Source organism: Entelurus aequoreus, linkage group LG09 (genome assembly GCF_033978785.1).
Source record: "Entelurus aequoreus isolate RoL-2023_Sb linkage group LG09, RoL_Eaeq_v1.1, whole genome shotgun sequence".
NCBI lineage: Eukaryota > Metazoa > Chordata > Actinopteri > Syngnathiformes > Syngnathidae > Entelurus > Entelurus aequoreus.
The window spans coordinates 81656922-81669834 of NC_084739.1; the positions used below are offsets into that span (position 1 = coordinate 81656922).

At 40.9% G+C, this 12913-nt stretch overlaps 2 protein-coding genes across 8 annotated transcripts in view; one reads left to right on the top strand and one right to left on the bottom strand.

Moving 5' to 3' along the window:
• Positions 1-4507, top strand: part of kcnh1a (potassium voltage-gated channel, subfamily H (eag-related), member 1a) — a 119286-nt gene extending 114779 nt beyond the window's left edge. For all 4 annotated transcript variants that reach the window (XM_062059568.1, XM_062059570.1, XM_062059569.1 and 1 more), the window contains one exon: positions 3146-4507. In XM_062059568.1, coding sequence (XP_061915552.1) covers positions 3146-4009 — 864 coding nt within the window. In that variant the 3' untranslated portion in view covers positions 4010-4507. The remainder of the gene's footprint in view (positions 1-3145) is intronic.
• The window catches only part of hhat (hedgehog acyltransferase), a 94981-nt gene that overhangs the window by 26874 nt on the left and 55194 nt on the right, over positions 1-12913 (bottom strand). The gene's annotated exons all lie outside the window — the stretch shown is intronic.

A 12913-nucleotide genomic window follows, 5' to 3' on the forward strand; every position in this document is an offset into this window, starting at 1 on the left:
ACACGGGCAAGACGTGCTCCCCGGTGCAATGCATGCACCTCCTGCATCTGCGCCTGCGTACCACTCCAGGGAAGGCAGACATGTAATGACTCTCATGGGATTTTAATCGATACACTAAACCACACTTGATTTGTATATTTAGTCATTGAATCAGTCCACTACAAACGAACAAATGGTTAGGTCAAGCGAGAGTGTCCAAGAAAAACATCAACACTGGATAAATGGAGCTAAAGGCTTCATGTAATACAAAAAGAGTAATAGTAATACTGATCATGAACAAAAACACAAATGTGTCTTTAAATGTATGGATGACGTTTATTTAGCCCTTTTATTTGATTATTTGATTATGAATTACATGATGTAATTTGTAATCAAATGGAGTCCCACATTTGGGACCCCATCACCGCAAGTAGATTGCCGACCTATGGGAAACACTCTGTTTTAAAGGGGTGTTTAAAAAAGTTGATTCACATTCGAATCGTAATTCTTATTCATTTAGATTCCAAATCAATTCTGTCAAAACTTGGACTTTGGGGTGTTATGTTTTCCCGTAATGCAAAGGAAAGTTGGCGCGGGCAAGGCGTGAATGTAAGTACATATTTATTCATAACACTAACAAACTACAAAAAAAGAAGCAAACAAAAGGCGCGCACAATGGCGGAGAACAAACTTGACTAATGAAAACAAAAGACTAGCACAAAGGCAATTAACTGTGAACACGAAACAAAAACACATACTGTGGCATGGCATGAAGCATGAACTATAATTAACAGGAATCTCATGGGTAGTATGGATGGATAGGATAATGGCACCAGGACGATCAACTGAAACAGACAGGCTTAAATAGCAGTGACATGATCAGTGACAGGTGTGCGAGTGCAAAGTGTGAGACAGGTGTGTGACATGAGGACAGGTGAAAACTAATGGGTTGCTATGGTGACAAAACAAACAAGAGTGCACAAAGAGTCCAAAAACAAAACCGAACATGACTAAAACAAAACATGATCAACAGACATGACAAATTCACACTTTTCCAAAATCTATATATTTTTTTCTTTTTAAGAATACACAACAATCCAATGGAGCTTTTGTAATTTGCAACATGTTTTGAAAAATGTGTATGGTGATTATTGTACCAAATAATATATTGCGAGATTCGGGCTGAATCGAGAATCGATTCTGAATCGAATAGTCACCCTAAGAATCGGATTTGAATCGAATCGTGAGGTGTCCAAAGATTCCCAACTCTACTGTTTTACCGAACATAACGAATAATGGTGATTTCAATATGGATAAAAATAATAATAATAAATAAATAAACATATTATTATAACTAATGTACCATATTGTCCGCACAATAAAACGCAACGGTATATAAGCCAGACTCACTGAATTTAATTTAATATATAATATTAATATATTTTCCCATATATTAGCCGCACCAGACTATAAGCCGCATATATATAAGTTGTAAAATGAGTTATTTACACAAAAAGATTCTGTAAATGTTTATTTACATACCTTAATTGTTTCCAAACGGTGTCTGTAACGCAGCAGTAAAACGGCTGATCAAACAAAACAGAAGTCATCGTCATGGACCCACTAGCTGCGCAAGCTAGCTCTCCAATCAGCGAAACAGAGTCAATACTCATTTTGGTGAATTTACGAAACCAAAACAATACAAAAAGTATAATACTTGTAAACGTGTAAGCATATTCGCTAATGCTAATGACGCTAGCTTAATTAAATTTGCCATTATAAATTAAATAATACTGTCACAGATATTTGTAAATGTGTTAACATATTAGCTAATGCTAACGATGCTAGCTACATTACATTACGATAGCACTTACAAAAATGCATTAAAAAACACTCCTACAGACATCACACATGGGACGGTTTAGTAAGTAAAAATTGTTTTAGTTGTATTGTAAAACTTACAAACGCTTCTTGGAGTGACGAATTAAAGAAATCCATTCGAGTAGTAAACACTGTGGACGGCTAGAACAGCGTTTTTCAACCACTGTGCCGCGGCACACTACTGTGCCGTGAGATATTGTCTCAGTGGGAGATGATGTCATTTCACCTAATTGGGTTAAAAATATTTTTTGCAAACCAGTATTTATAATTCGCAAATAATGTGCCTGTGCTGTCTATAGCGCGGGCATAGTAACCGTGTAATACCCTTCTATATCAGTAGGTGACAGCAGGTACCTAATTGCTTTGTGGATGTTGGGAACATGGTTTGTCGTGATCACAATATGCAGACGACAGCGGGAGGCAGCGTGCAGGTAAAAAGGTATATAATGCTTAAACCAAAAATAAACAAAAGGCGAGTGCCGCTAGGAAAGGGCATTGAAGCTTAGGGATGGCTATGCAAAACGAAACAAAAACGGAACTGGCTGCAAAGTAAACAAAAACAGAATGCTGGACGACAGCAAAGACTTACAGCATGTGGAGCAGCAGACGGCGTCCACAAAGTGCATCCGTACATGACATGACAATCAACAACAAAATAGGAAACACTACATACGGGAAAACACCAAAAAACTCAATAAGTCACAGCGTGATGTGACAGGTGGTGACAGTACACCTACTTTGAGACGAGCTATAGTGCAGCATGGTTGGTTATGGTTTGAATTTATATCCAACAATTGCGAGAACGACTTTTGACTGTCAATATCAGCTGCTGAGTTTCATTTTTTTATGTTTTCTGCTAGTGGTATGCCTCTGGATTTTTCCAATGAAAAAAATGTGCATTGGCTCAAAAAAGGTTGAAAAACACTGGGCTAGAAGACGGAACGGCACTTGTACTCCCGGTTCAAAGCTCAGTCTAAACAGAAAGGCAATGCAGAACAGAAGCACCTGCAGTGAGTGAAGTGGTCCAAAGGATAGTGCCTTAGCACAAACAATATTACACCTGTTCGGTGTCTTGCTTGATTTTTCAATAATTATTTGAAGAAAAGTCCACAAATTAGCTGCACCGTTTTATAAGCCGCAGGGTTCAAAGCGTACGAAAAAAGTAACGGCTTGTAATCCGGAATTTATTTTGGCCATAAAAGTGCAGTTCTACTGTCGCTGCCAACTGAACATTTCTTCCTGTCTTTGCACCAACAAACCTAACAAATTCAATTCTCCCCCTCAGATGGTCTTCAGAAAAATCAGCGACGTGAAACGCGAGGAAGAAGAGCGCCAGAGACGGAAAAACGAAGCCCCTCTGAACTTGCCGCCAGACCATCCCGTGCGAAAGCTCTTCCAGCGCTTCCGGCAGCAGAGGGAGGCTCGCACCGCCACGGACAAACCCTGCGAAGAGCACGACGTGGAAAAGGGTCCCGACTACGCGGACGTGCCCAAAACGGCCATCATCACCACCAGCATCGTCACGGTAACGGAAAGCCCGGCCACGCCGTCGTCTTCGGCGACCCTGTTGTCGACGAGCCCCGCCGGCGCCCCCGCGGACAAGCTGAAGCTGCAGGTGCCGGCCCCGGTCTCCCTGGTGGGGGGTCGGGCGGCGGAGTCCGGCAAAGTGGTGAAAGGCTGGGGGCGCTTCAAGGAGTCCATGGCCAAACCCGACAACTGGAAGACGGTGTCCAAAGCGGAGTCCATGGAGACTTTGCCCGAGCGGACCAAGGGCCACGAATCCCAGTTGTCGCTGAAGAAGACGGACTCGTGCGACAGCGGCATCACCAAGAGCGACCTGCGCCTGGACAAGGTCAGCGACTTTCGCTTGACCCCGCAGGACAGGAGCCCCGTCCAGCCCCCCGAGACCAGACGCCCCTTCTACCCCATCCCCGAGCAGACGCTGCAGGCCTCGCTCCAGGAGCTCAAGCTGGAGCTGAAGGACGACCTGAAGAACATCAACGTCCGAATGTCGGGCTTGGAGGCGCAGCTCACGGAAGCGCTCCAGCTGCTCAAAGCCCGGACGCCCACCGCCGGCTCGCCGCAGCATCTCTTTGACATTTCCAGACCCGCTTCGCCGGAAGTGGACAAGGAGGACATCTTCTCTTGAGAGAAACCGGACGCGCCCGGCGCCATTTTAACGTAAGCTCAGCTGGAATCCGCTAATGTCCTGATTACGCGGACAGCTGGGGCCGCACCGGGGGACGCCTTTTAGACGAGGCCAAACCCCACGGCGAGTGACCAGGGAGACGTCACGCCGAGAAGCCAAGGCGGAAGCTCCGAGGTAACACTCCACGGCCGTTAATTTGTAGATACCAAACTCTCTCACTGGTTTCCAGAACGGCATGACTCCAACGTTGGTGTTGGATTCCTTGCATGACGTATATCAGCTCAGCCTGCAGATGCTGCGTGTTCCATTTGAGCCAGGCGACTCCTTTGTGTTACGCCAGCGTGGCGGCGAAAGAGGCCGCTCCAGAGTTGCGCCGCCAGGGACGTACGCTCTTTTGTTACGGCGCCGTTGAGGGCTGCTTATGAATTATACAACAGCAAACGGTACGAGAAGTTATTGCTATGAACGACGGACCAGCGTGACTTTTTTTTTTTTTTTACATAGCATGAAAACACGCATAACCAGACTCACTCTAATTAATATGGTTTTCTATACCAAAACTAATCCATTTATTCTTCTTCTTCAGATTTTGGCGCGCTCTACAGTCCACATTTTTCACCCGATTCAAACCGTTCCAACTTCAAACTGTTCAGCCTATTCGGGAATCGCAGGCTTTCCCTTGACAAATTCCAAAAATTCCCAAATTTCCCAGAATTCCAAGTTTTCCGGGACATTTTTCCCATTCAAAATGAATTGGCCATTTTTCAAACTTTCACCATTTCCACATTTTTCAACCTATTCAAACCATTCCACCTTCAACATATTCCACCATTCTGGAAATTCAAGCTACCATTATTCCAAGTTAAAAAAAATTCCAGGATTTCCCAGAATTCCTGGTTTTGCAAAGCCCTATTTCCACCCTTTTTTCTGGCGACTACTCCTTCCACATTTTTCAACCCACTTCAACCATTTCACCGTCAAAACATTCCTCTTGGTTAGGACATAAACAAAGTTGTTTTTTGAACTGGAAAAATTCCCGGTCTTCCCGAAATTCCAGGAATTCCGTAATACCATTTCTCAATTCAACATGTTACTACTTCAACATTTCTCGACCGATTTGAAAAATTTCAACACCAACCGTTTCAACTCATTCAGACCATTCAAGTTGTTTACCATTTTCAAAAAAATTCCAGATTTTCCCGAAATTCCCTAATACCATTTACTACTTCAACATTTCTTGCCCTTTTTAAACAATTCTAACACAAACCAATTCAGCTCATTCAGGAAATCAATGCTCCTAATCATTTAAAAAAAATCCCACTTTTCCCAAAATTCCCAAATTTCCAGGAAGTTCCCATTGAAATGAATGGGACGTTTTTCCGAGTCGCACAATTCCCACATTTTACAACCTATTCAAACCATTGCAACATTAACACATTCCACTCATCCTGAACATTCAAACTAACACTTTCCCAAGTTCCAAACCAAATTCCGGTTTCCCTGGAAATTCAAACTCTTCTACATTCAAACCATTTCAGCGTTTAAACGATTTCAACATTCAAACCATTTCTACATTCATCCTACTTTCCATTAGCATTTCAGTTCAGCGTCAACTCTCCAACATTCAAACCATTTCAACATTCAAACCATTTCAACATTCAAACTATTCTTACATTCATACTACATTCTGTCAGCATTTCCCTTCAACTTCAGCATTGGAGCATTCACACTTCAGGAATTGCTTCTTCTAGTTAAATATCATTTACATCTCAGTGCACAATTCATTTTTTAGAGCGTCGAGAGTTGAAAGGTAATTGTTTACATTTTTGTTCCACTGGTTTGCATGCAAAAAAAACCCTGTGGGCAAAAGAAGACCTCTTTTTGGTGGTTGCTATGTACGTTTAGAGGAAATATAAAATGTGCATTTGTTTCCATTGGGCATTGCCTTATGGTTTGGAATATTAAAAATAAACTAAAAATATATATATATATATGTATATATTTAAAAAAATATACTAAATTAAATACCCACACAATTTATTTTGAGGTGTTTTTTTTAAAATGCCAAACATTTACAAACACTGTATATGAAAATTATTTTTGAAATGGGTTTTACCATAAAGATTAAAATACCTCTGTAACCAATTGAAAGGTATTTTATTCTGTCCACTCAAATAAAACCTAAGAAAAAAACTTTTAGTGTGTGCAATGAATTTGTGTATCTCATACATTTATGGTGCGCCACAAACACATTTAGTACTCCCGCGCTCATAAACACATGACAACACACATGGGGGCCTCATGTAGTAAGAGTTGCAAAAAATAGACGTTCAAATCTGGAAAATTACGTATACGTGAAAAAATTACGTGACTTACCACAAAATGTGTTTATACTGCTCACATTTGCCCGATGAGGGTTTTATGTGATGTGAAAGACTTTGGCTCTTGTTTGATTACTCAATTTACTATCATAACATAGGAGACATTCTTGCGGGGGCAGTATATGGACATGGCAAAGGAGTCACAGGATCACTTAATGACAGCAACAGGTGGCGAAAAAAAAGAATTTGAATATTTTGTTCCATGATCAGATATTATTTAAGTTGAATAGATGTGCAATTCAATTTGTGATAAATCTAGATTTAAATAAATATATGAAGTGCTTTATTGACATACAGTATTTCCAGGGTTTTGCGGGACACATCCGTCTGCTCCAGATACTTTTTATTTATTTAAAAAACAATAAAAATAAAAAAAGGACCAGCAACAAATCTAATCACAAGTTTTTTGAAGACATTAAAGCATGTATAGCTCTTCTCCACGAGCAGCTGTGGGCCCCTCTAGTATCTAAAAGCACTCACAGGTGCCTTTGTTTTGTTTTGGACATTAAAAAATTTTAAACTCTTAACATATTTGTTTTACTTTTCACCTTTTTTTTACTCCCTACTCAAATGCGTCATGGCCAATAATGCCAATTCGACAAGTACATCAATTTGTCATCCCCCCCACTACAGCCACAAATAGATTACAGTCCTGTGGGAAACACAGCAAGCAAAGTTGAGTAATAATTAGACATAAATGGTTTAAAATGTACAAACCCTGTTTCCATGAGTTGGGAAATTGTTAGATGTAAATATAAACGGAATACAATGATTTGCAAATCCTTTTCAAGCCATATTCAATTGAATGCACTACAAAGACAACATATTTGATGTTCAAACTCATAAACTTTTTCTTTTTTTTTGCAAATAATAATTAACTTAGAATTTCATGGCTGCAACACGTGCCAAAGTAGTTGGGAAAGGGCATGTTCACCACTGTGTTACATGGCCTTTCCTTTTAAAAACACTCAGTAAACGTTTGGGAACTGAGGAGACACATTTTTGAAGCTTCTCAGGTGGAATTCTCTCCCATTCTTGCTTGATGTACAGCTTAAGTTGTTCAACAGTCCGGGGGTCTCCGTTGTAGTATTTTACGCTTCATAATGCGCCACACATTTTCAATGGGAGACAGGTCTGGACTACAGGCAGGCCAGTCTAGTACCCGCACTCTTTTACTACGAAGCCACGCTGTTGTAACACGTGGCCTGGCATTGTCTTGCTGAAATAAGCAGGGGCGTCCATGAAAAAGACGTTGCTTGGTTGGCAACATATGTTGCTCCAAAAGCTGTATGTACCTTTCAGCATTAATGGCGCCTTCACAGATGTGTAAGTTACCCATGTCTTGGCCACTAATACACCTCCATACCATCACAGATGCTGGCTTTTCAACTTTGCGCCTATAACAGTCCGGATGGTTCTTTTCCTCTTTTGTCCGGAGAACATGATGTCCACAGTTTCCAAAAACAATTTGAAATGTGGACTTGTCAGACCACAGAACACTTTTCCACTTTGCATCAATCCATCTTAGATGAGCTCGGGCCCAGCGAAGCCGGCAGCGTTTCTGGGTGTTGTTGATAAATGGCTTTCACGCATAGTAGAGTTTTAACTTGCAGATGTCGGCAGCGTTTCTGGGTGTTGTTGATAAATGGCTTTCACGCATAGTAGAGTTTTAACTTGCAGATGTAGCCACAAACTGTAGTTACTGACAGTGGTTTTCTGAAGTCTACCTGAGCCCATGTGGTGATATCCTTTACACACTGATGTCGCTTTTTGATGCAGTACCGCCTGAGGGATCGAAGGTCTGCAATATCACCGCTTATGTGCAGTGATTTTTCCCGATTCTCTGAACCTTTTGATGATATTATGGACCAAAGATGGTGAAATCCCAAAATTCCTTGCAATAGCTCATTGAGAAATGTTGTTTTTAAACTGTTGGACAATTTGCTCACGCATTTGTTGACAAAGTGGTGACCCTCGCCCCGTCCTTGTTTGTGAATGACTGAGCATTTCACGGAAGCTTCTTTTATACCCAATCATGGCACCCACCTGTTCCCAGATAGCCTGTTCACCTGTGGGATGTTCCAAATAAGTCTTTTATGAGCTTTCCTCAACTTTCTCAGTCTTTTTTGCCACTTGTGCCAGCTTTTTTGTAACATGTTGCAGGCATCAAATTCCAAATAGGCTAATATTTGCAAAAAATAACAAAGTTTACCAGTTTGAACATTAAGTATCTTGTCTTTGCAGTTTATTAAACTGAATATAAATTGAAAAGGATTTGCAAATCATTGTATTCTGTTTTTATTTACCATTTACACAATGTGCCAACTTCACTGGTTTTGGGGTTTGTGATTGAACTAACTAACCGTTTTACTAAAATAATAATTGCAGTTCTTCATGATTTCTATTGCATCAATCAGCAGCATAACCATGTCTACAGTATATCCACACTACTCACATTTCTAAAACAAAGAAGTGTTTTTTATGGCGGTAAAATATGTGGTCCACTCTGCCTTTTTCTTTCCGTGTATGGAAAAAAGAAGCGGCGTGTCCTGTATTATTCATTATTCATATGTATAATTTATCTTTTATTTATTTTTTACATGACTTCTCTTTTATCAGAGGCAGAGGCGGCCTGGGAAGGATGCGGCAGCAAAGAGGGGAAAAACGCTATCAAAAATTTAGCTGACTAAAAATAAAAGTAGCGCTCGTCATCAGAGGGCGGGAAGTAGAAAATAGATCTTTAAAAATATCCGCGCTTTCACACCTCCATCAGCTCGGAAAAGCAGCGAGCTTGCACAATTAGGCGCAAAGTCCACTTTTATGACTGGGACTAAAGGGTCTTTTAAAGGCGAGTGTGTCAATATGGAACATGTTTAATCAGGCCCGCGCCATGAGCCTCTTTGAATTGATGATCTGGGAGCTCCAACGTGAGCCCTGGATTAACGTGTCGCTAATCTCATTAGTCACAAAGGAATAAAGCTTTTTCACAACACAAGAACACGGCTCGCTAATTGGCCCGCGCCTCAATTAGCAGCTGACGTGCGGCGCGGCCTCACTTTTGAACACTTTTCGCAGGCGTACTTTACAAAAGCGCGGCCTTTCTACCTCGAAACCCACGCAGAGAGCTGACGGAATCCTTTGATGCCGTCTTTATTCTATAAAGTCGGCGCACGTAACTGCAGGGGCAAAACGATCAGTTAACATCAAGGTTTGTTAGCAGGGTTTCTGCACGCCGTTCAAGCCTTTTAAAACATGACCAACTTTTGAACTTTTTATTGGAGTTAGTTGTCAGAAATGATGACTAAATGATGCCTTAGTGCATGGGTGTCAAACTCTGGCCTGTGAGCCAAAATTGGCCCGCCATGTAATTTCACTTGGCCCTTGAGGCGATATCAAATGAACACTAGAGCTGGCCCGCCGATTATATACAGCGGCGGTGCCGCGGTAACACCACATTCACCGCTAATTCTCATACTTGCCAACCCTCCCGGGAGACTCCCAAATTTCAGTGCCCCTCCCGAAAATCGTCACGTCCGCTTTTCATCCAGTCCAACGAGTGCTGGCCCAGTCACATAATATGTGCGGCTTCTGCACGCACACACAAGTGAATGCAACGCATACTTGATCAACAGCGGTACAGGTTACACTGAGGGTAGCCGTATAAACAATTTTAACACTGTTAGAAATATACGCCACACTGTGAACCTAAACCAAACAAGAATGACAAACACATTTTGGGAGAACATCCGCACCGTAACACAACATAAACACAACAGAACAAATACCCAGAACCCGTTGCAGCACTAACTCTTCCGGGATGCTACGAGGTGTGTGTGTGTGTGTGTGTGTGTGGGGGGGGTTGTTTGGTGGTAGCGGGAGGTGTATTTTGTAGCGTCCCGGAAGAGTTAGTGCTGCAAAGGGTTCTGGGTATTTGTTCTGTTGTGGTAATGTTGTGGTACGGTGCGGATGTTCTCCCGAAATGTGTTTGTCATTCTTGTTTGGTGTGGATTCACAGTGTGGCGTATATTTCTAACAGTGTTAAAGTTGTTTATACGTCCACCCTCAGTGTAACCTGTATCGCTGTTGATCAAGTATGCATTGCATTCACGTGTGTGTGCGTACAGAAGCCGCACATATCTTGTGACTGGGACGGCACGTTGTTAGAATGGATGAAAAGCGGACGTGACGACAGCTCGTAGAGGACGTTGAAGGCAGTGCCTTTGAGGCACGCCCCCAAGACTGTGGTCCGGGTGGACTACGAGATATAATGACTGATGAACATCTTCGTTCGATAATGAAGGTTGCCTCAGCTCAAAGCCCGAGCCCCGACATGAATGAACTAGCATCCAAGAAAAGATGGCAGGTATCTGGCTTGGGCACATCAGATTAGATCAGTGTGTTGCAAACTGAGCAGTTTAAAGTCTTGAATGGTTGTCCTAATTCATAGTTATTTTATTTTCAAATTTATTAGCCTGTGGAAAAAGTTAATGTTGATATTTACCTCAGAAGGCTGCAAATAGAAAAGAGGCATTCAATTTTTTATTTAAATTGCATTTGATATGTCATTGATATTTTTTAATTATTATTATTTGAAACTCGATTTTGCATGTCACTATAAAGTTATATAAGCCTTGTTCAATATTCAATGCAAAACTTGTTTGGGTCCCTATTAAAAGGTTAATTTGTTCAACCTTGGCCTTGTTCAAACCTTTGTTCAGTTTTAAATTTTGGCCCAGTCTGTATTTGAGTTTGACACCCCTGCCTTAGTGAGTATGTGGCACACTCAATGGCTGTATGGACACGGCACTGAAGTAAAAAAGTCCCGACTGTAGTACTAATAGTAATACCAATTAGAGCTGGGCGATATGGCTGAAAACTGTAGCACAAGATAGACGTTTTGTATCGGTTGATTTTTTTTTAGGTTTAAACAAAATGTGTGAAAAAGCTATCATAAAATATTAGTATACTAGACTTAGACTAATATATACATTGGCATGTATATATACAACCCCCCCCCCCCCCCCGCTCCACCCCCCCCCCCCAACCCCGCCCACCTGCATGTCCCAAATTCCAAGCTGCTGTTTTGAAGCATGTTAAAAAAAATAATGCACTTTGTGACTTCAATAATAAATGTCAGTGCCATGTTGGCACTTTTTTCCATAACTTGAGTTGATTTATTTTGGAAAACCTTGTTACATTATTTAATGCATCCAGCGGGGCATCACAACAAAATTAGGCATAATAATGTGTTTATTCCACGACTGTATATATCGGTTGATATCGATTGATATCCGTATCGGTAATTAAGAGTTGGACAATATCGGAATATCGGATATCGGCAAAAAAGCCATTATCGGACATCTCTAGTAATAATAGTAATACCAATTAGGGCTGGGTGATATGGCTGAAAACTGTATCACAATATAAGCGTTTTGTATCGGTCGATATCGATAATCATTGATATTTTTCATTACCTATCGAAATAAGGAGCAAGAGAAAACTATAATGCATATATTAAATATATATATTAAATGCAAACATTTCTATTTCAAAACCTTCCGCTGGTTAGAATCCCCTCAGATATCGAGGCAGAAAGGAAAAACTCTCTAAAAATGTCAAGAAAATTGTCAAATTACATTGAACATTTAGCAATAACTTCAAATGAAGGTGCAACAATTAGGAATACCGTATTTTTCGGACTATAAGTCGCAGTATTTTTCATAGTTTGGCCGGCGGTGCGACTTATACTCAGGAGTGACTTATGTGTGAAATTATTAACACATTACTGTAAAATATCAAATAATATTATTTAGCTCATTCACGTAAGAGACTAGACGCATAAGATTTCATGGGATTTAGCGATTAGGAGTGACAGATTGTTTGGTAAACGTATAGCATGTTCTATATGTTATAGTTATTTGAATGACTCTTACCATAATATGTTACGTTAACATACCAGTTGGTTATTTATGCCTCATATAACGTACACTTATTCAGCCTGTTGTTCACTATTGTTTATTTATTTTAAATTGCCTTTCAAATGTCTATTCTTGGTGTTGGCTTTTATCAAATACATTTCCCCAAAAAATGCGACTTATACTCCAGTGCGACTTATGTTTTTTTTCCTTCTTTATTATGCATTTTCGGCCGGTGCGACTTATACTCCGGAGCGACTTATACTCCGAAAAATACGGTACGTAAGAAGTGCTTAATAAAGTACAACAAAATAGCGCAAAATGTAAACGTATAGAGAGCTGCGTTCTAAAGCAGTGTTTTTCAACCACTGTGCCGCGGCACACTACGTGAGATATTGTCTGGTGTGCCGTGGGAAATGATGCAACTTCACCTAATTGGTCCAAAAAATATTTTTTGCAAATCAATAATCATAATAATGTGCCGTTGTCTAGTGCCTGTGCTGTGTAGAGCTTGGCAGGGTAACCATGTAATACTCCATATCAGTAGGTGGCAGCAGGTAGTTCATTGCTTTGTAGAAGTCGGAACGCGTTGAGGATGGTTTGTCGTG